This window comes from Nannobrachium achirus, assembly GCF_963921795.1.
Source record: "Nannobrachium achirus genome assembly, chromosome: 12".
Lineage (NCBI taxonomy): Eukaryota > Metazoa > Chordata > Actinopteri > Myctophiformes > Myctophidae > Nannobrachium > Nannobrachium achirus.
The window spans coordinates 55862271-55886678 of NC_137832.1; the positions used below are offsets into that span (position 1 = coordinate 55862271).

The following is a 24408-nucleotide window of genomic DNA, read 5'->3' on the forward strand; positions in this document are numbered from 1 at the left end:
TCAGTGCAGACCTGTGATGTGGTTGAACTGAAAGGAGGCTGCCTGAACGCGGCCACGGAGCCTCTGGACCTCCATGTCTCGGACATAGTCTTCCTCGTCGTTCGGAATCATGATCTTCTGCAGCTCGCCGATCTCCTGCTCCATCCTCGAACGAAGCTCACGCTTCATCTTGAAGAGGGTCTTTTCTTGGACCTTTTTCCTAATGTCGATATCCCGCCTTTCTTGTGCAAGTGATTCAGCCAATAGCGAGAGCCGGTCCTTGTAGTAGGTTTCCATGGACATGATCTTGTCCTGGTGTCGCTGCCGGTGCTGCAGCTGTAGGTCCTTTTCGTGGGCCCTCCTCTCCCTCAGTTGAGCCTTCTGCAGCTTCAGGCCTTCCTCAAACACCTTGCGAAACATGCTCTCCTCCCTCATGCGTTCCCGTACGAGGTGTGCGCGGAACTGCATGTGGAATTGCCCGTGGTACTTCTTGGCTCTGATATCCTGCTGCTTCTGTTCTTTAAGTTTGTTCTGTGCTGATTTCTGCTGCTGGAAACACTGTTTAAAGTCCCTATGGCGCCTGCCGTGTTCTTGTTCTTTGCGGTTTATTTCTTCAATAAGGTAATTTCTCTTCTGCGCTTCTTCCAAGTCCCGTATGCTGCGATGGTGTCTGTGGGGGGACGAAATGGCATGGAGTCTGTCCACCTGCTTCACCTGCTGTTCCCACATATTGCCCAGGGTATGGGGTGAGATGTGGAGACGGGGGGATTCCTTCAGTAGGGATAGGAGTAGATCATGTTCCTTCACCTTCATTGGTTGAGTCTTTTTGGGGTAGGTGTATTGCCCGTGATCCTGTGTGGCCTGCCTGGTGTGTGGAAACCGACGACTTCGTCTTTTACACCGCCCGGTTGTCAGGGCTCTGAGTTGCTCCCTGTCCAAGTCTGCCCTTTCCCTATTCTCAAGCCTTTCCAGCTCCTCCTCGTAGGCCGTACTCACCGGCGCACTGTATCTTGTGTGACTGTCTATGTGTGTCCGTGGCTCTTGTCGCCTCATGTGAGCAGACGTGGCCAGGTCGGCTCGTTGTCTCCTGTCATCCGGGCTCAGCGTCTCCCTCGCGACATCCTCCAGCTGTCCCTTCAGGGAACCATGGGCCCATAGTGGAGACGGTGAGCGGTGAGTGGCTTGAAGCTGAGATGTACCTGCGTGTGGTCTGGGGCTCCTGTGCAACTCCATGTCACTGTGGTGGGACCGCTCCTCCTTCTCACTCAGCGCTCGATTTACCATCCTGTCAAGGTTGTCCAGCCTTCTAGTTAGTTCATCAGACATGTCGTGCAGCTCCTGCTCCGACAGAGGCTCCCTGTGACCATCCTCCTCTGCCCTGCTACTGTAGAGACCACTCCTTTCCGCGTAAGGTGTCCAGCTGTCCTGCTGGTATAGTGAGGGCCTTGGATTCTCCTCCTCTGCCTCATACATGGCCAAGCTTTGCACCGTGGGCTCCATGTCGTCCTGAAGGGTGGGGAAGTGCACGTCTGACTGGCTGAAGAGGACCCTCCTGGGACCACCACTAGTTGGCTCTAGTTGCTCGCCCTCCTCCATTGCCCTGGTCCTCTCTTGACCGGAGAGAAAACGCTCACTCGGAACAGGTGAGTTGCACATGATAGGAGACAGTTGTCCACTTGTATAAAGTGTGTCGGCCATTTGCCTTGTCCTCGCTGTAGTGACAGGAGTGGCTTCCTCCTCTGAGTGTCCATGACTGAGCCCGTACTGGCTAGGGGAGTATGGGGCTGCGTCGGATCTGTTGGGCGTGGAGGTCTGGTAAGGGGGCTGTGAAGGCATAGCAGCTGGGTTACTAACGAGTTCATCGAATGATCCCATGTCTTCTGTGTTCCATGAATGCTGGGAATAGCCAGCGGACTGTCTACTGGAAGACCCCATTTTTCCGCCGGACAGACAGCTGTCACAGAATTGTTCTCCATTCTGTGATGGCGGACTGTTCACTGGAGAACTGGGGTCTTTTAGTGATTCCTCTCTTGACCCCAGTTCTCCAGTAGACAGTCCATTCTGTGACAGCCAACTGTCCACCCTCAAGCTGGGATCCTCCGGTAAGTACTCACTCGTCTCGTCATTTGTCTCCCTGTCACTTAACTCATTGAGAAATTCCCACAGGCCATCGAAGATCTCCAAGAGGTTCCTGATGGACTGCATGTCCCCTCTGACAATATTTTCCCCTGTGATGTGTGACAGGCTGGTCTCAAGGAAGTCGAGAGCCAGGGAGTCGATGACAGATTGAACGTTGTGTGCATGGTCCTCCTGACTGGCGGGGACAGCAATGTAATCTGGAACTGCCCCCTTGAAGATCTTCTCATACAAAGAAACAAACACTTGGGAATCACAGTCCGTCAACCTTCTCACCCATAGATGGTGCAAGTGACACCTGCTTAGTAGGCCATTTGCCACATCCACCCAATCCCTATCTGCCTCTTGCGTTTCCATTAGACAGCTGTCGACAAGAGGCGGTCAAGGCTCCAACTCAATTCATATTTAGTAAAGCTAAAATATATCTTCGAATAATAGTTCATTTTTCTCAGCTTTCATTCTTGAAATTATTAGTTTTAGTTTAGATATAGTAGGGAAGACCTAATTCTCTAGAATTATGGTGTAGGTCCAATGTGGTTCTCTGACTTCATGAGGCGCGTGCATGATGTCAGCCGTCTATGACATGTCTATGATGTGTGACGCCATACCTGCGCAAGGTCTGGGTGGTCCAACCATAATTATTGTGGTTGCCCGAAGGGCAACACATTATTGTTTTCAGCATGAGTTTACGGAGTAACATTTAGCCAATGAGGAACCAGCATTCTCGTGATGTCACCTTTATCCACCTTTCCTCATTGGCTAAAAGCAGTTCTGGACCATTGTTCATAGTATTCCGGATACACAATCTGATGTCATCAGTGATGTCATTGAAGCTGATTGTAGTTGAGTTCAATGTGGTGCTAGCGAGGAGTGGTCGATCAGCATTCTCGTTGACGTCACCAATATACAGTAGAGTAAGTCCATTGAGTTCAATGGGGGAGTGGTGCTATAGCTTGAGGATTGGTCACGCTTCACATGACAATTCACCGTTTGTCAGCCTTCTGATTGGTCCCTGAGACTCCCTGACTGGCCAACCAGAAAAAACCATTCACTTTTTGCTATCGGGGGTGGAGTTTGTGCAGTGGAGAATGTTGCTTCAGGCTTTCAAAAACTGTCCGCTCTGCGCGACACGGCATTCGTCCAGTACGGCCGCGGGCGGTGATAGCGATCTCGCTCATCATAATGAATAAGCTTCAACAAACTAGTTCACATGGACCTTATCAATGGTCTAACTAGTTACGATTGGGTACATATATTTTAAATGGGCAGAATTACGAAAAGCCAGCCTATTATGTGAGGAGAACTATAATCTGGCTCTCCTCTTCCTACCCAAGATGCAATGCGCTTTCTCTTTCTATTCTCTCTCTGATCCAGAGGATTAAACTAATTAAAACATATATTTTTTGGGGAAAACGACTGTTTTGCTATGTAATTACTGTACCTTTTTCTTCCCTTTTTATTAATATCACGTAGATGTGTTTTTTTTTTGGGTACTTTATATAGCTGTAATGAGGCTATGAAAAAATAAAAAAATCCCATCCACTTCCACTAGGCTATAAAAGAATCTGCAATGGATGATTCTGTCCCACTGGATTAAACAAATTAAAACATGTATTTTCGGGGAAACCCCCTGTTTTGCAATGTAACTACTGTACCTTTGTCTTCCCTTTTTATTAATATCACCTAGATGTTTTTCCTTTGGTACTTTATATAGCTGTAATGAGGCTATGAAAAAATAAAAAGAATCCCATTATTCACTGCCACTATAAAAACAATCTGCCCAGGGTCAAATGCCCCACCATAGTAACAGGGCAGAATGGGGCGGGATTTGCAAAAGCCTGAATTCACCCTTTGTTAGCCTTCTGGTTGGTCCCTGACTGACCAGCAGGCAGGCTCTATCTGCCTTCTCCCGCCCTGGTTCTGCCTTTTTGAGCGGTGGTCACACCGTCTCCATAGCGTGGCCGTGTGTGTAGGTATGTTTGTATGTGGGTGGGTGGGTGGGTCTGTATGTAGCCTGAAGCCTGTGGTGTAGTACCTTTTTTGACCACACATGTTAAGGGAGGGGCGCTGTTTTCAGGCCAGGCCAGGCCAGGCACACACACACACGCACACGCACGCACACACACACACACACACACACACACACACACACACACAGGGGGGAAGGGGGGAGGGGTTGGTGGGTAAGAGGGTGCTGTTGAGACTAGGTGGGTAAACCACCGCTCAGTTCACACGGGTGTGATTTTTATGTTGCATTTGCTAAAACATAATTTTAGAATAACACAGAATAACAATATGAAGCAACTTAATTAAACTGGTAGTGGATGGAGTGTCCCACCGAGTGTCCCACCAAGACACAGCAACCAATGGGTGTGAAGAGGGACGGGACAACGGGCGGGACTTGACAAAGGGTGAATTTGGCTACCCAGACAATACATAGGCAACCAACCACACTTGCAATTTCCAATTGCATCTTTCTAGTTATTACTAGAGCGCGCAAATACTGCGTCCGGCTGCGTATAGGTAGCTGTGTGTGTTTAAGCCTTTAGTCAGGGACCAGCAGCATAATGTCATCATCAACATTTGAAGTACAATACTTGAGTAAATGTAGCCTACAGTAGGCCTACTAATACTACTGCCTAAAGAGCTAGGCTGTGAAATGTACGAGACCCAGTTCTTGTAATAAAACCAACCCAGATGATAGCAGAAAAAAGTAAAGGGATGAGTGCCTGTCTCTGTGTGTGTGTGCGGGTATTTCACAATAGGCTTCAAAAAAGTTCCTGCACAAGGTTGTTAAAGAAAGGCAAAACATATTACTCTATGCGGCTTGTAATATAAGAAGTGATGCACTGCCCAAGATTGTGAAAGGCAGAAATTACCCCATGCCAGTGGTTCTCAAAGTGTGTCAGGGCTTCCAGTGGGTCCTCAGCTAAATTAATTATAAATCACTCCAACCACTTTGACCCTAGTATCGATACATTGGCTATTTGCTATTTTCAAAAAAATCTTGAAAGTTGTTTGAAAAACGTATTTTCCCCAAAAAAATTAAAACACCAATTTTGGGGGTCCCTGGCAGATATGTTAATTTGGGGGTACTTGACTTGAAAAGAATGCCCTGCCAGTGGCTCTCAATCTTTTCAGACTGTGAACTGAGAACCCCCCCCCCCCACACACACACACACACACACACAGACACACACACACAATGTTTGACCAAAGTTTGTTCATTACTTATGATGCAGTAACTTGCAGTTGGCCAAATGGTCTATTTTTATTTATTTATTTATTCATTATTTTTAATGTATTCAACATGTCTTAAAAGTCCATAAATTGTCATTTCACTCACTGTCATCTGGGGAATGACAGTGCCCTGTGCAAGATTGCATCTTGTGATTTTTTTGTCAAAGGCCCAAAATCACCCTATGCGACTTGTACAACAAGTGGCGCACTGCGCACGTCACTCAAACGACGATGACCGCGACGAGAAGATGGCGGATTTTGAGGAGCTTCGGGTAGGAGAAAAGAACAACAAAAGACTGTCACACCGTTCTGCTCGCGCCACGGCCCTTAAACCGCGAACATTGTGACAGATAAAGTAACGCGTGGCACGTTTTAAACAGCCCTAAACGTTCATGTAAATGCACGTTCAACCCGGACGACCGCTGGCGCCTTAGCTGTTGTTGTGCTAACAATATTCCAATTAAGTTCCAAGCCACCAGCTAACCTGCTAGCAACCGAGCTGAGGTTATAGCTGCTTTTTGTTGCTGTCGTTGCTATATTTGCACGCGTGTTTTGCGCCATCAAACTAATGATAGTTAAAACGTCGTTGCAGAGACTAGGCTACAGTTAGTTGTGTTGCAGAGATGTTTGAAATGTGGAACATAACGGTACATGTACTGAAGGATTCGACAGTGATGTCACAACCAAGCGTCATATATAGCTCAGCTGAAGCGTTTCAAACTCACGTGAAGCTAAAGTGGCGCCGTTACTTGTTTGAATAGGAACCGTGATTTCGCAACCATTTTCACGCCAGGAACCGCGTAATTGATATGTATTAATCTGCGCCGATTCTGCGGACCCCTATGAGAAAATATGAATTGCAAGGGAATCCCATTACGGGAAAATTAGTACAGAATTGTACAATTAAAACCTGGAAGTGAATAAAAGCGAGAAAGCTTTGATCTGACTGCATGAGCAGTTGGGCACTAGGAAGGGCTTGTGGGCACCTCGATGATAAATTGGCTATTTCTTCCAAAATTTTAAAGAATGTGAAGTATACGTGATTACTGATTAGATATACCATGCATGTTAAAATCATGTTACCTGGCTTCTAGCTCCTGAAAGATCCATTCCACGTTAAACCTGTTGGTGTTCCTGTTTTGGGCATGTCATTGGCAAAAAAAAAAAAAAAAAAAAACGTTTTAGAAATGGCTAAAACATCTGAACTTGATCAGCAGCTATTTTAGCTATTATTCAGATGGCTAAAAATTGTTCAGGTTAACTATTCCAGATTTAGCTGGGACCCTTGAAACCCCCCCCCCCCTCCTCTGACTCCTCTTTGACAATGAAATTATGACATCACTGGCTTATCCTAATTTATTTCCATATTTTATATATTTTATTTCTGTTGATGACAAGCATGACATTGACCTTTAAGCTAACCGCTGCCATATGATATTAAATGTTGCTGCTAACTACACCAAGAAAGCTCGGTTCCTTTTGATGTAACAAGTTGTCATCCATTTAAGCTGGCACACTAATCAACATTTAAATAATAGGCTAATGTCTCATGTCAGAAGCCACAGATTTAAACTTATAGCTGCTGGATGTATTACACTTAGCTTGGGCCTAAAAAGATTTTAATGGGGCAAAGGAAAACCTGCAAAGCAGTAAAAAAAAAAAAAAAAGAAACTTCTGGGAACTCAAATTAGCAAAGCAGTAACTCTGCCAGAAAGGCTGTCATCTCAGTGAACAACACAGGTGGAAGTTAATGCTTAGCCATTCCTTCCTGTATTTCAGGAATGTTCCAGGTGCACAAATATTTACCGATTTGTCTTAAACCATCATTAGTGTCATGACAATTCAGTAGTATTATTCCCCTGTTCTAGAAGGCACTGTTTATATTGTGTGACTAGCTGGAAACCTTTGCAGGCACCATAATGATTCCATACACTGTTATTTAAAGGCAGGCATAGTATGTAACTTTGCCCTGTGTTTACATTAACCTCAGAAGCCACTGGAGTAGTGTGGTGGTGTTTACCTGAAGTATTTTGGTGTTTTCAATAGACCGGTAACAGTATCGGTATTGGCTGCCGTTACTGGCAAAATATTGTTATATATCGGTATCCGCGTTAATGGCAGACTGGCATCCGTATCGTTTGAGAATGAATTGTCTCACGCTTATGTGTGATTGCGGTCACTGTCTAAAACATCCCAGAGTACCAAAACAAATGGTGTAAACACCAAAAGCGTGAGGGCAATGTTTTTTCTGATAGCTAGTATAGAGGGTAATGGTTTGTAAAAAAATGTTATTCTCCATAGAGAAGTTATTTCCTCAACCCACGGGATGAATGAGTGACATCAGAACTTCGGTACTCTTATTGTTTTCTTACGTAAACATAGGGAAAAGTTACATACTATGCCCGTTTCTTTTCGCTTGCCTGTAACCATGATATTGAATTATTTTCATTCCCAAGTTAAGCTGCTCCACTGCTCATCATTTATCTGCCTTGTCCATGCTCTCCATGTTTTTATCTAATGGGTCTTGAAATTATTCTCATACATTTTTAGATTCGTAACGATCACATATGTTAAGGATTTGTAAGAGAAAAGGATTATACACGTAAGACCAATCCAGCATGGACCATATTCTGAAGGGTCAGTTCTGGGGTTTTCTTACCTTTCTCTGGGGTTGGTCTTTTTGTGGGAGGGTGTTGACCAGTGGTGGAAAAAGTACTAACTTTTTTTTACTTAAAGTAAAAGCATCAATATACCCAATTGTAGAAATAGTCTGTTATAAGTACAAGTTTGGTATTTGAGTAAAAGTACACAAGTATTGGAATCAAAAAGTACTTTAAAGGACCAGGTCACACGATCAACACAATCCTGAATAATGTTTTGTGTTCAATCTGTGTTTTTAGATATGTTAGTATTTCAGCATGCTACAACTGGTCATATGATGCATTTTGCATCATATGACCAGTTGTAGCATGCTGAAATACTAAAATATCTAAAAACACAGATTGAACACAAACAATAACTCAGGATTGTGTTGATTGTGTCCCACACAACAATAAAATAAGATCTGGTTGTCCCAGAGGTGACCTGGTCCTTTAAGTATCAAAAGTAGAAAGGAACTCATTATGCAGAATGTCCCTTTACAGCATTGAGCTCGTAGATTGTCTATTTTCAAATTGCCAAAGTATATAGGTCTGACCTGGTTTGATAATAATAATAATCAAAATCTACAAAGTAGCTGGTAATTAAAGTTTTAGTGGAGTAAAAGTACAAGTATTGAACATTGGAAATACTCCAGTAAAGTAAAAGTACCAAAACATGTAGTACATTTTCTTATTTACTTTCCACCACTGGTGTTAACCAAATATTGCTTAGTACATTCAATTGCATGAGATGTTTTGCTTAACTCTTGCTGATGTATATAATATAATGTTAACTGACATTGTTTTCTTTCATCAGGTCATCAGTCATTGCTTTCCTGCAGAAACCTTTATGGCATAATTTGAGATTTGTTACATATTTTCCAATCCAAGTGATGATAGTCTCACATAGTCAGACTTATCAGAGATCTCCACCTTACTGATGCATCTGGGGAAATCTAGATTCATTGAATGGGCTTGGACGGCAAAGAAAGAACCCAGCGCTAACAAATCTACCCCAATGTCTTTGAAGTTTGTATCCACAACTTTCCAACATCCCATCGTGCATTGCACAGAATGTGCAGGCAGCTTCCGGCGCCGCAGCCGAGAGTGATCTACAAGCTCACAACGGTTGCATCTGCGACGCGATGTGAGCTTGTATGTCTGCTGTTAACCGGAAGTGTCCTGCAAATAATGCTACTGTAAATTCTCGCTGAAACGGGTGGATAGGTTCTGTGAAGCTGCATTTAGATTTCCCCAGACATATCAGTTGGGGGAGATCTCTGATCATGTGACAAGTGAGACTAATCCAAAGATGACATAAGGAGCAAAACAATGGAAGCAACATTTAAAAAAAAAAAATGCTTTTAGAATGTGTCATTACAAGAAGGCCAATCCAAATTATGGATACCAGGAATGTTAATATAATATACATAGGATACTCTATATCCTATATATAGGACAATAAACCATATTTTCTCCAGTGCGGGTGGGGTGATAGAAGGTTTATGTATGACTGACAATATGTATATGTTATATTCATTTTTGCTATTGATTTGTTGCTTTTTAATTGGCTTGCTATCATAATAACCTGAGTATTTTGGCACATTCTAAAAAGTAAGCTTGGACTAAACTTTTAACTTGGTGTGGGTGCTGCTGAAGCTTTTTTGTTTTTGTTTTGTTGCTGTAGCTTCTTGCACTTTTCTGTAGTATTTCAGCAGTTGTTTTTTAATCATAGAATTGCCGCACGCTTTCGCTGTACTTAGTAATTCTGTCGAATAATCTTTTCCTCCCCTCCAGAGTATGGTATCAAGTTTCAGAGTGTCCGAATTACAAGTGTTACTGGGCTTCGCCGGGCACAACAAAAGTGGGCGTAAGGAGGAGCTCCTGCTGAGGGCGTTGCATTTGTTGAAGAGCGACTGCAGCCCCGTGGTGCGAGGCAAAATCAGGGAGCTGTATCGACACCGCTACCCCAGGATCCTAGACGCTTGCATCCCCGACTTGGCCGCCATCAAGTCGTTGCTGTTGGCTGCGGAGGGCGGTGGAAGCGTGGCGAACGCCGACATCCCGTCTAGAATTGGGAGACCGCTCGTCTTCCACGAGTCCAAGTTCAGCATGAATCTGCAGCAGCCCGCGCCGCTGATCCCGCCGGTCCACCCGGACGTCCAGATGAAATCGCTGCCTTTTTATGACGTCCTGGATGTTCTCATCAAACCTTCAAGCCTAGGTCAGTAGTGTTTCACACATTCACTCAAGAACCCTCAAAGTGATTTGTATGTTGCCACGGTAACCACTCCACTCACCCTAATTCACACTCGCCCTAATCTTTTCCGCCGACCACTCGGTGGGGCGGTTCTTTTATGATTAAGTTATAAATAAGTTTAGAGTTGTACCTAGTTTTACTGAGGTTAATATTAGGAATAGGGTTAGGTTTTGGCACCACTTTACCGAGGTTAAGGTTAGGAATAAGGTTGGTTGACCCATGTTACGTTTAGGAATACCAGGCAGAGACCGTTCTACCGTTCCTTCGGCTTGACGTCCAAGGCGAGTGTGAAATTGGGCGAGGGGACTGGTATTCGTTGCCACGGATGCCCAAAGATTCTATGCCAGAAGATTTGTGTTGTATGTTTTTGTTTTTTATGTTAAATGGTAAATGGTGCATTTATATAGCGCTTTTATCGAAGGCGCTTTACATGGATTGTGCATTACATTCACCCATTCACGCACACATTCATACACCAGTGGCGGAGGAAACCATGCAAGGCACCAACTTGCTCACCGGGAGCAACTAGGGGTTCAGTGTCTTGCTCAAGGACTCTACGACATTAACTCAGGGGGAACCCTTCGGGAACCCTTCGTGCTCTAATAACGGTTTCTCTACCCCTGAGCTATGCCGCCCCCATATCCTTTCAGACGTATTCAACCATTCACAATTTTGTTGCAGGACTACAAGCTCACGACGTGTCTCATCATCACGCGTTATGAGCTTATAGAGTGGCAGTTTTCAAATATGATAACTAGGGTTGGAGGCGGTAACCGCCGTACCGCGGTATACCGAGGTCTACCGCGGTGTCAGTGTGCTTACCGCGGTAAAAAGACAAAAAAAAAAGTCTATTTTTTATTGGAAAACAAGCGAGTTTTAAAACGGGGGAGAAGCGAGGACCGCATGCGCTCCATGCCGCTCTGCTCTGGGCCGTGTACCACACGTTGGAAGCCACATACGTCACTCAGTCACAGACCCTGCACACAGTGCACATGCAGGGCAGGAGAGTACGGAGCACAACTCTTATGACGGAGCAGCATAAACTTTCTGTAATCCACTCGACACAAGGATGTTAATGTATATCTTGTGTTGTGGCATATATTTTTTTATTCATACGGATTACTGGCTGAGCGCGGGCCGCGTGGACTAAAACCGGAAGTGAAACTATTTTACTTTTTCCATCGCGTCGCACGTTGTGCCCCCGTCCGTCGCGTCGGCGATTTTATAACCTTTTCTGTCAAGTCTTGTAACTAAAACCTGTATATAGCAGCACTCAATCACTGCGATTTGAGAGTTGAGACGTGACGTGAGTTTACAGAATCACTGTACACGATCTGACTACCCGTCCTCCTCTGGTTTGTTCACACAGCTGTTTGTGTCTGAAAAGCCCAAGTAGGCAGCTAGCCTACGTTACTATGGTAACCCGACAGTGCAGATCTAAACGCTCAGAACGCGTCGCAGATGCGATGTGTTGTGAGCTTGTAGATCTGCTCCTTTGAAAGCCATACCCGCTGTGCTGTACGGAGAAGTATAACTCGGGCAGTCAGGCTGTGGAGCTATTATACTCTATGCTGTGGAGAGGCGACTTTTGGGAAGATGATTGCAATATTTTGGCTTATCGCCGAACCTTAATTAATAGATACGGGGGTGCGGTAATTACCGCAGTACCGACGGTAAATGGGAAGACGGTAATCGCGGTAACAAAATGTCCATACCGCCCCAGGCCTAATGATAACGTATAAGTAAAAATATGATAACGATAAAGTATAACAGACTGAGTTTCATGCTATATTATTATTAACCAGTTGTGCTGGAGGGCCGACCTAGTGTAGCGGTTGGCTCACAGCTCACATCTTTTGTGAGAATGGTCATGGGTTGGAACCCTGCCTGGGCTTGACGTCAGCCAGGGCGGGTTCCTAATCGCCAAATCAAATGGGTTCAGGTAACGGTTTGAGCCAAGTCTCCTGAGGAGGAGACATGAGCTTGTAGATCTGCTATTTTTGAAAAGTCATGAACATTTGTGCAAATGTTTGAATATATATACTTCTAGAGGTCCCTGGAACAAAATATATTGAGATGGGGGTCCGTGGCCAAATACATACACAGTTGTCATCAAAAGTTAACACACACACACACACACACACACACTTACGTAAAGAACGTGGATGTCACGGCAGTTTTGACTTTCCTATCATTTCTAAAATTCTTATTTTTCTGAGACCTGTCCCTTGGCCATGTAGAAAGTTTGTGTCAATCAAATAAGCAACAGTCTGCAGCAATTGTTTTTAACCTAATAACCTTAGTGACCCAATAGGCATAACTGTTGTCCTGGTTTACCCAGAATTTGGCATACCCATTTCCTGTTACAGTCCAGTGTCCCATAGCTTTGTTTGATTGGCTCAGCGTTTGCTGCAAATTAGGCTTGGCCTATTCTTGGGTCAAACATTTTGGAATTATAGACGATCTGTAAGCTCACAACACTTCACGGCACCTTGTGAGCTATCTTTGGCAAAGACATTTTGGTATGGAGTGTGAAAAAGGAGGGGCCAAGCATAGAGCAATAGTGGCCAACGAAATGTATAGGGTTCAAGTGGTTAAGCATCATTAAAGGAGCTATAGTCAACTTTTTCTTGAAAAACGGATGCTAAAATAAAAAATAATGTTTCAAAAATATTTTATAAAAAAAATAAGCTTCGTATATGTGTTTCAATTCAAAAATGACCACAAAAAGCGTAAAATAATGATAAAATAATCATTTTGGCCATTGTCGGACCGGCAATGTTTACATTCTAGTCTATTCTTTGATAGTGTTAGACTAGGATGTAAACATCATTATTTTACACTTTTTGTGGTCATTCTTTTAATTGAAACACATATATAAAGCTTATTTTTTCATAAAATATTTTCGAAACATTTTTATTTTAGCATCTGTTTTTTCAAGAAAAAGGTGACTATAGCTCCTTTTAATTATAGAATATATTATTACAAATTCTCATGTCATCACCAATCTTTTCACATTTTGAAAAACATATTGATGTCTGATTTCATAATATGTCTAGCATTGTATGAAAGAGCTTAATCTGTTCCAAACAAGAAAACCTACATTTTGGAAAACCAAGGTGAATTTTCAGTATTATATATCTGTGTCATGTCATAGGGAAAGGCTATTTCTGAGATGATGTTGCTAATGGAATGAAACCTGTTAAGCAGACCTGGTCAGTGTGATTGACACTGAGACTGTCGACTGTTTTTCAGGAGCAACTATTGACTGTTTTTCAGGAGCAAGCCAAGTTCAGAGATATCACCAAGAAAAGTACTTCATCTTTGCACTGACGCCCCAACAAGTTCGAGAAGTATGCATATCCAGGTATAAGAGTAATTTCCTAATTAACACCACTTAACTAATAATGTCATTACTAGACAAGTCAATTGAACTAGTCGATTTCATTCATTATAAAATACTATTATCAATAAAATAGTGAATTAAAAAGAATTGCCCATCTACAAGCTCACAACAAATCGGGATTCGACGTGTTGTGCACTTATAGATCTGCCGTTTTTGATATTTCTTCACACCCTTTTCACAAAGATGTATAAAGAAGGGTTTAAGTGGATAATTAGACTAATTGACATACTGTAGTCAGTTATAATATATCCATTAGAATCTTTCTGTATTGATTCATTAATGCACAAAGAAAACAATCTCCCCAAAATGCGCTTCATGCTTATTCAATTGATAAAGTAATTTATAAAATAATCACTAATAAGATACAGTAGTTGCAGCTCTACTCATTATGGAGGGCGAAGTCTGAATGCTGTTTTTCTTTAATTTTTCAGAGACTTCCTACCTGGAGGCAGGAGGGACTACATGGTTCAAATTCAAATGCGGTAAGAATGTGTGAAATGTTGACAGCTGTTTCGTACCAGGATCACCAGCCTTTCTTTTGCACCACTTCCATATTGTCAATATTTACACAGACCTCTGGGGGGTTAGGGGTTAGCTCTGTTACATTTGCATAATGGCGATATTTGACATTGTTGTCCTGAAACTGACATTGTATGTATTACAGCCAGACCCATTTAAGTAAATAATTGAGTAAAATACAAAGTGCTTCATAGGTTTAAAATACACAAAAGGATATATTCTAAGAAAACACAACCATGGAAAAGCCTGTCAAACCAGTTGAGTCTTTAACAGGCTTTTTAAAAACTGTCAACAGGAGACGCAGCTGTTAGCTCCAAGAGAACATTGTTCCAAAGCCCAGGGGCAAAACATTCAAAGGCTCGCTTTGTGTTTATTCTGTCGACTAAAACTATAGACTCAGTGTTTCACTGACAGTAAAAGGTTTCATTTTACACTCGAGTTAAAGATCTACAGTATAAGGGTCCATTTGGTTACCATTACCAACTAACTCTCCATCATTTAGCTGGTGACCACCTGGAACCCCCTCAAGGACCAATGGTGGTCCCCGACCACTGATTGAGAGCCACTGCTGTAGGTGATTACTAGAAACTTGAGCTTGATACTAAAATGTATTGGGAATTTGGGAGCCAGTTCAAGGACGGCAGGATGGGGGTAACATCTCCTGGACCTGGTCAGTAGCCTGGCAGCAGCATTTTGATCAAGTTGCAAAGCGGTTCAAGGATGATTTACTGAGACGGGTGATAAGAATTACAATGATGCAGGCGTGATGATGAGTGATGACCCAAATGCATGGATTCATAGCTCTGGGTGTGAAACAACAGACCCAACCATATATTGGTTATGTTGGCCATTATTTGCCTTTTTTTAATTTAGTGAATCTGTACCACCAATTACAGTACCGGTTTACAGACACTTTTAAACTGGGGTCCCTATTTTAGACATGTCTGTTTTTGGAGAACATTTGAAAATGTTAAAATAACCCTAGGCTACAGTATGTTCTGCTGATATTTGGTGTAGAGAGAGGACAGACCTAGTATGGGTCTACAAAGTATAGGGTTTATGTGGTTAACTCATTTACTGCCTATGACTAGTTTGACGAGTTATATAAGTGTGTCCACTCTGCCTATGACTAGTATGACGAGTTTGTAAAAAAAAAAAAAAAAAATCTTTTTGAAAAATTATTTTTGGACCCCATCAAATCTAGTAAGCATGATTTCAATCGCGATTTTGCATGTTCAACCCCCATACAACCCCATCTTTCAAACAGGGCGGCCATTTTTGATTACATAACATGTAAAACATAATGGCTATTATCTCAAGAATGCCTGAACGGATTTCCAATCAGATTTTTTTGTTTGAAAGCTGTGAACAAACTGCACAAACATGGTGCATCATCTGTGCATGGGCGTGCATGATCCGTGCACTATAAATTACATTGAAGTCTATGGAGGCTTCTGGCGGGGAGCCCTGATGGGAGCTGTTTCAAAATGGCAGTAAATGAGTTGGTGTTTGTTTGCTTGACCTGCTTAAACGCTGAGCATATTTCTCTTCTATTTTTAGGTTTTGTTTGTCAGAGACGAGTTGTCCGCAGGAGGACAATTACCCCAACAGTCTGTGTATAAAAGTCAACGGGAAACTCTTTCCTTTGCCAGTAAGTGCTCACGTTGGCCTTTAGTAAAGCTTCAACTTAATTTAGAGTCATTTATTGATTATGCATACTGTCATTGGAGACATGAAGTCAAGACGCGTGTGTGTGTGTGTGTGTGTGTGTGTGTGTGTGTGTGTGTGTGTGTGTGTGTGTGTGTGTGTGTGTGTGTGTGTGTGTGTGTGTGTGTGTGTGTGTGTGTGTGTGTGTGTGTGTGTGTGTGTGTGTGTGTGTGTGTGTGTGTGTTTTAGGGTTACGCACCGCCTCCTAAAAATGGCGTGGAACAGAAGAGACCGGGCAGACCTCTGAACATCACCTCATTGGTCAGACTGTCGTCTGCAGTACCCAATCAGATTTCAGTTACATGGGCACCTGAAATCGGAAAAGTAAAAACGAGCTACTCATTAAATTCTCTTGGGAAATACTGTTGAACAATTCTGAAAGGGAAAGTGTACTGTTTTTATATAATGTAATTAACAAGACCTTGTGACTTTCTTTCCGTTGCCTGAAATGGTGACATTATGAGAGATTGTGATGGTACATTTTATTTATTGCAGACGTATTCCATGTCTGTATATCTGGTGAGACAGCTGACGTCACCGCTGCTTCTACAGAGACTGAGAATGAAGGGCATCAGAAACCCTGATCACTCCAGAGCACTGAGTAAGTGAACCAGAATCAGAATGCTCTTCAACGTTAAGCCACGGACACCAGGGGGTGCCTAATTATCATTCTGTTCTCATTGATGCTGCACTTTGTTTCAGTTAAAGAGAAGCTCACTGCAGATCCAGACAGTGAGATCGCTACAACCAGTCTAAGAGTCTCGCTCATGTGCCCGGTAAACCAACCATTCTCTACAAATTAAATGGTGCTGTAAGTCAGTGGTTCTCAACCTGTGGGTATTGGACCAGCAGTGGTTCCCTATGAAGACACAATAGTCTCCTTTGTGTTTCCATAGGGAACCACCGTTGGTATACAAACTGGTCAAACATTTGCCAAATTGTCAAATAAAATAAGAAACAAGCTCACTCGAGGCCTTCTGAGCTTGTTGGTCTGTAGAGTCCCCAGTTCAAATATGATCATTGTGGGTGGGTCCCCAGTTCTATTATGATTCTTTTGGGGAGTTGGGGGGCCTCACAGCCTGAGAAATCGGAGAACCACTGTTGTAAGTTATGTTTCTTGTGTGTTTGTGTATTACTGTTGACTGTGTGACCTGTCCCTCCTCAAGTTGGGTAAGATGCGTCTGACGGTGCCATGCAGAGCGGTCACCTGCTCTCACCTGCAGTGCTTCGACGCCGCCCTCTACCTGCAAATGAACGAGAAGAAGCCCACGTGGATATGTCCCGTGTGCGACAAGAAGGCAGCGTATGAGAGTCTCATCATCGATGGGTGAGTGGGCTTGTTTGCTCGTTTACAAGCTTGTGGTGGCCATTTTGAAACCCCAGCGTCTGTCTTTCTGAACATTGGGGGAAAACATTTGATGAGAAAAGCAGATCTACAACATGTGACTTTTAGATGCTGCTCGAATTATCACCTATTATAAGATGCCCAAAATAGGTAAACTTGTGCAGTGGTTCTTAGACCTTTTCATGTCAAAATCATATGTATTTGGCTGCCGAATCCCCATCTCAAAAACTTCTGTGCCAAGGACCCCCAAAAGCAAAGATTTGTTAGACGTATGTATATATATTGTCGGTGTCGGGGAAAACCTTTATGTCCAAAACCATTCGTTTTGTATTTATCATAAAAAATATATATGTAAAATAGTGAAAATAGACAATCTACAAGCCACACATTGTAGATCGGCAAGTCGTGTATGATGAAGCATGGCTTTACTGTTTTTTGCCCGACAGTGACGATATTTCTTCTTATAGAGATTATTAATCGATGATTGATTTTAATTTTGTTCTAACTCTATTAGGCGATTGATTGTAACTGTGTGTCTGTTCAGCTTATTCATGGAGATTCTGAATGAGTGCTCGGATGTGGATGAAATCAAGTTCCAGGAGGATGGCAGCTGGTGTCCCATGAGACCCAAGAAAGAGGCGGTCAAGGTGTCCTCCCAGTCCATTCCAAAACTAGAGCGTAAGTTGCAACATACAATTTGCCTCAGTGGCAAATATTGTACTTTTATACTTTATTTTTATTTATATTTTGTAATTTGAAAACTTTAGTTACTAGATGTTGATTATAATTACAAAACATGCATTAACCACTTCAACACTATATACATTTCAGCCATTTGAAAATGGACTATCTACAAGCTAGATCTGCTTTTTTAAAGATTTTTATGCATTTGAAAACTTGTGAAATGGGATGTTCTGCATAATGATTTCTTTCTACTTTTTGTACAAGCTTGTAAGTACCTTTTTGATTCCAATACCTTTAATTCACACAAGTACATTTTGAATTCTATTGTACTTTTACTCTAAATGTTAATTTGAAATTAGAATCCCAGACATTTACTTGCAACATTGCCGTGTTGATGCTTCACACTGTGTACAAAAAGTGAATACTCCCATCACCCCCGTAGCATCCGCTCCCGTGCGTCAGTGTGCTGTGGCAACGCACGGCACGGGCGAATCCGGCGGCGGCGGCAAGAAGGCCGACGTCATCGACCTGACGGTGGACAGCTCGTCGTCGGACGAGGACGAGGAGCCCGACCCGCCCGTGAAGAAGCGCTGCCTCTACATGACCAAGACCGAGGAGATCCACAGCAAGGGGTCAGTGATCCTACAACAACACAGCAACTCTGTGCCATTCCAGTGTTCATTATGTCGAATAAAAAGCAGACTAAAATGTTAGGGAGGGACTGGTGGAGAAGAGATCCAGTAGAAATGGCATTTTATGTGTGGTCGCGACGCACTGAGCTTTTAGATTGGCTGTTTTCAGCATGCAACCAAGTGTAAAGTCAGGCATTACGACACCAAGGCCCACCAACATACATTTTTGTCGATAAAATAAACTGTAGCTTTAGTCGACTAAAATCGTGATTTACTGTCAAAATTAACGCCCATTCTTTGTCTCCAAACCTGGGAAAAGAAAAAGGGAAGTCAGCAAGCACGTCGTATCTCAACTCCCAGTAGAAAATCTTGATTTAATACACCAACGTTACTTTCAAACGAACCATGTCTTCTTCAGGTCTGACACGATAGGCATGTTATACAGATAGTGTCACAGTTAAGTCAGCTGTTGTTGTAATTAACCACTTCCACACCCACCTCAACTTTGGGCTCAGGTTGCACTAGCTTGTGCCACACTAAGGACTTGCAGATCCATTTTTTATTATTTTTATGGCAAAGCCAAAGGTGGAAGTGGAGAATATTTCTCCAATAAAAAAGGGAACCTTTATTATTTTTATTTGGATGTGCGTGCTTCCCTTTAGACTTATCTCCAAACCTTCCTACAGTATTGGCACTAGAGCTGCAACTATAATTCATTTCTTAGCAATGCTTAAGTGCATGTGGTTCTATTTATACCAGGTGCAGAAAAGCATGTCGCAATGTTGAGCCAGCTTCATACGAGTTACATAAATATTTTAGCTAAATTATTTCCTTGATTTCTATTTTCTGAAGTCTGTGCAATCCACCGAGCACAAACGATGGATTATTAAAACGGATCATATTTCTGTACACACAAAAAATGTCTTTATTGCTTGTTGGATTGTCGTCTGTCTCTCCAGGGTGCTGACATACCAGCCCTCCACGGTGCGAGTGCCAAACGTCCAGGCCTTGGACACGCCCTACCTGTCCTCCTCGCTGTCAGACTACCCCTTCCACCACTCCACCCTGGCGACCATACCTGCTGACATGCAGAGTGAGTGGCACTAAAACTTCATGTGCTGTAGTGTAGAGCAGGGGTTTTCAAAGTGGGTGACGGGGCACCCTGTGGTGCCGCAACGGCAGTCCAGGGGTGCCGCGAGATCATTTGATAATATTTGGACACTTGGAAAAAATATTTAGTATCATTTTAAACTTGAAGTACAAAGTAATTTTCAGTCAGTTCTAACCAAAATGACTATATTATCTCAACATTTTCCTCGCAAAATAATCACTTAACTATCGTCACTTTCGGGCAGAAACCTCGTATCTCCAAGTTTCAAATGTGTACATCTTTTGGTAAAGCAAAGCCCTGCTTCATCATACAAGACTGTCGAACAAAACTAGTTTAGTACATTTTAGATGGACATATACAAGGTTTCCACCCGACAACAACGATATGCTATAAATATAAGGTGCTGGCCGGGAGTGAAAATTATAATGTAGGGGTGCCTCGGATTAAAAAAATATTTATGGGGTGCCCCGAGACAAAAATGTTTGGGAACCCCTGGTGTAGAGCACTTTTTGTTATGAATTAAACAAAAAAATGCATGTTTTTTCATAGGGATGGGCCGAAAGCAAAATTCTTGGCCGAAACCGAATACCGAATACTGGAAACATTCCACCGAATACCGAATACCGAATAGCCGAATAATACATGTATATAATTTATTTTGTATAATAAATGTTTGTACCATTGCTGTACCTTTGTTGTAAAGCTACCTGATTATGGCAAACCCTAACTTAAATAATAATCACCATATGGTTCCATAAAACATTTATTTCTCACTTTTGAATGCACACATAACAAAATAAAATATTTTCTCTTTGCAATGTTAGCATAAAACAAAGTCAAAATAGTGCAACTATTTCTGTAGTATCCTACAGAGATAAAAGTGCATCAGAACAAGGTGCTTAAAACTGCAGAATGATCTAGGCCTACAACAAAATATTATTGTAAACACAAGGGCTGTAACAGCCAGGCCTTCAACAACAAATGCACATACTGTATGTTGCAAAATGATCTAGGGCCCAGGGGTCCTCAAATACAAATCTTGAAGGTCCAGAAATATTTTTTTGAAACAGGTCCAGGTCCGAAAAAAAGGCGAAGGCGAAATAAGGCGGATACATTTATACAGTATGTACTGTATGTATGTATGTTTATTATAATCATTAGAATTGTTTATTTTAATTATTATTATTATTATTTGGAACTTTGGAAATCTCAGTTGGAACTGTTACCCCTGCTACCTGATGCTGGATAAGCGGTTGAAGATGGATGGATGGATGAATGGATAATTATTTATGCATGTAGAGTAGGCTACATTATTTACATTTATTGTGTAGCAATAAAACACTGGCTTATAGTTTAATTATTGGAAACTAAAGAGCATAAATGCAATATTAGGCTTGTCGTTCAGAATGGAAAATAAAGTGGAACTTAGCGTGAGGGGGAGAGGATTACTTGACATTCAGTTAGTTGACACACGTACTGCACAAGCCAGACTGACTGTGCTGATTGACTATGTCAAATGACCAGTCAAATCAGGGTCAACGAGTCATAGTTATTAACCTAACACAGCCCTAGGATAGCTGGCAATAATATGCGACGCATGATCACGCATCGCGAGTTTCGCGACCATTTCTCGTCTAATGCAAGCAGTTGGAGCCTTACATCGTGGATATTAATGTGTTGCTGTTGTCCTCTCCAATTGAACAGCCAAAGGTAGAAGATCTCTAAGTTATTAATCCAGTGGGAGCAATGGTTTCCAAGAGGTTTTAGCAACTTTTTTTAAGGCAGCGAGCGGCATGATTGTGTGGAGAGGAGAGGAGAGGGGAGGGGGGGGAGCAGCATGGAGAGCAGACTGCGTCGGAGACTCGGAGGGAAGGAAAACCTTTGATCTACAAGCCCACAGCACGTTGCACCCGCGACGCTTTGTGGGCTTGCAAATTGGCGTAGGGGTGTGTCTTGTGAGCCTGTGTATGTGTTTGAGCGAATGAGCACAATCAGCACATACACACCCACGCACACACAAACACACATCACACACAGTCAGTCCGATCGTCAGATACAACTGTGCGGAGATTTCTCAGAAATGTGCCGCGGTCCGGACATGGACTGCGGTCCGCCTATTGAGGACCCCTGACCTTCACACTATTCGGTGCTCAACTATTCGGTTTTAAAAGCTATCCAGCCGAAAACCGAAAATGCATTTTTAGCCATTTTCGGCCGAAAGTTTTCGGTGCCGAATATTCGGCCTCATCCCTATTTTTTCACTAATTTCATAAAGAAATCAATGAAAAATCTAAGAAATTCCATAAATTATCCCAAAAAATATCCCACTACAAACTCACAGCGCTGTGCAAAGCGTCGCGTTGTGCGCTTCTAGATCTGCTGTTTTCACTAGTTTGGGTCCCGGGCAGACGTCTAATCTCTCTTGGCTCTCGAGCTAAACCGTTTGTGAACCGCTGGTATAGAGCACTGGTTCTCAGCCTTTTCAGGCCGTAACCTTTACAGGCCGAGATGGCAAATCTACAAGCTCACAACCCCTCACGCTGCGATGCGTTGTGAGCTTGTAGATTGGCTATTTTCACAATTTTAGCCTCCTGCCCTCCTTAAATTATTTGACAAGTTGGCCAATGTTTGGCAAGTTTTTATAAAAAGGGAATCTTTGTTATTTTTATTGGGATGTACGTGATTGTTTTGAGGTATTAAATAGTCATTGAATCGTCACTTCACTGTCACACCCCCCCAATCAAATCTATCAAAAGTAATACGTCTTAGGATCACTGGTTAACATCTACTGTGTCAAACGACTATTTTAACCTTTGAGTAACATTTCATAACGTGTGTTTTGGTTTCTCTTAGGTCTGGATTTGCTTTCCTTTCTTCAAGCAGATTCTCAGGTATTAATCTTTGTCTTGAATTCAGCACATTGTCATTATTTAACCTCATGCCGGTACGGGGATTGCAATGTGTTGGCTCTACAAACAGAGCAACCATAAATAAGACAGTCTGTATTAACGTTATAGCATAGCATTAGCCAAACCAGTACTATGTCAGAACATGTGTTTAACTGGTTTACAAAACAAGCAAAGGCTAACAATAGACACGTAGGAAGAAATGTGCTGTGCTGGGATGTGGAATAGTAAATACTGGTCCTATTCAAGTTGGATATTATTGAATAACATCTGTGTCCCAAGACAAATGCAAGGGCACTTGCACTTAATGTCCAGGAGATGGTGCAAAAACATCATGTATTCTACTTATTTCTACTTGGTTATTTGTTGAACAACCAGTTGATGTAATGTAAATATGTACTGTATCACTTGTTTCAAATTAGTTTAAAGTGCACTATGAATATTATTGAACTGATATTGATTTTTATTCATATTTATTTCAGCATACTTATATATACTATAATGTTGAACTTCTATAATTTAACCCATTTAGGCCTAGAATTATTGAATGCTTTAACCAGTGAAAAATAGCAGATATACAAGCTCGAGCTTGTAGATCTGCTATTTTTGAAAATGTGTGCAAATCTTTGACTATATGTATTTTCAAAGCGAACGTTTGTAACTCAAATTTTGCTTCTGGGGGGGGGGGGGGGGGGGTCACTGGAACTAAATATTTTGAGATGGGGGTCCGTGGCCAAATACATATCATTTTGGGGGTCCTTGACATGAAAAGGTTTGAGAACCACTGGCATAGTAGTCTCTCAAGAACAGACTAACTGAGCTCCAGTTAAGTGAAAAGGACCTTTTCTTTGACGATGGCTGGCCAGGCCAGATTGCTAACATAGAAACAGGTTTTTCAAAAGATCTTAGAAGGATTCAAAAGACACTTATAGAATCGGGTCAAAATTCTAATTTTCAATTTTTTTTTTAAAATGGCAGATCTACAAGCTCGCAGTATATCTGCTATTTTTCAATAGTTAAAGCATAAAATAATGATACACAATATTGTGTACCCGTTCTAAACGGGTTAAAATCTGTGCTAATTTATATAACATTATCGAACTCCCATTTATATCCACGTTTCCAGCATTACCGCTCGCCCATGTTCCTGGACAACCTGACCAGCAGCCTGCAGAGCTCCGCCTCCTCCTCCACCAGCTCGGCGCTGGTCTCCTCCTCCACCGGCCACTACGAGAGCTCTGCCTCCCACGCCACTAGCTCCACCCACCACGAGACCCGCGTCATCACGGGGGGCGGGGCCGGGAGCGGCGGCCAGGCCGTGGGCAGCGGCGGCGGCGGCTCCGCCAGCATCTCGGACATCATCTCGCTGGACTAGAGGAGGAGTTTCTCAAACTTTACAAATGTCACGGTGTCCCCTTGACAGTGTGCAAATGGAACCAAATGGACCTGTTGGGGTCCATTTGGTTCCATTTGTACGCTGTCAAGAGTTACAGACTTTTATGGGTCAATTTAGACCCGCCTAAAGGAACCCACAGAGTCCCTGGAATCCACTTTGAGAACCAATGGAGCAGAGGAGTGGGGAGAGGGGGAAAAAAGCAGGCCACGCCTCCTATCCCAATGGGGTTCAGGGGGTCCCCCAGTTATTGGCGGTCCCAGAGGATAACTTTTTTTTTTTTTTATCAAACGGGGGGTACGCGGCTCCCCGACGGACCTTAATCCTGACCATGTTCTGGGCATAATGTCTCAAATTATGACCTTACTGATGATGGTCATGATACGAGGAAATTCAGCAAAAGAAAAGGCGACATGTTGGGCAAAACTAGGAGATTTCCAAGCACCTTCTG

General features: G+C 42.7%; 2 protein-coding genes across 2 annotated transcripts; one reads left to right on the forward strand and one right to left on the reverse strand.

Moving 5' to 3' along the window:
- Positions 1 to 6465, reverse strand: LOC308295733 (centrosomal protein of 95 kDa-like; the record flags this gene model as incomplete). Its single annotated transcript, XM_080738780.1, has 2 exons — positions 1 to 2337; positions 6439 to 6465. 2 exons carry the CDS (start codon positions 6463 to 6465, stop codon positions 1 to 3), a joined length of 2364 nt encoding a protein of 787 aa, XP_080594906.1.
- Positions 5592 to 23939, forward strand: pias2 (protein inhibitor of activated STAT, 2; the record flags this gene model as incomplete). Its single annotated transcript, XM_080738999.1, has 15 exons — positions 5592 to 5627; positions 7906 to 7992; positions 9792 to 10218; positions 13534 to 13621; positions 14092 to 14142; positions 15740 to 15830; positions 16076 to 16210; positions 16382 to 16487; positions 16589 to 16662; positions 17053 to 17213; positions 17776 to 17909; positions 18358 to 18547; positions 19507 to 19640; positions 22512 to 22549; positions 23691 to 23939. The coding sequence occupies exons 3-15, from the start codon at positions 9795 to 9797 to the stop codon at positions 23937 to 23939; spliced, it is 1875 nt and encodes a 624-aa protein (XP_080595125.1). The 5' UTR covers positions 5592 to 5627; positions 7906 to 7992; positions 9792 to 9794.
- Positions 23940 to 24408: the final 469 nt, after the last annotated feature.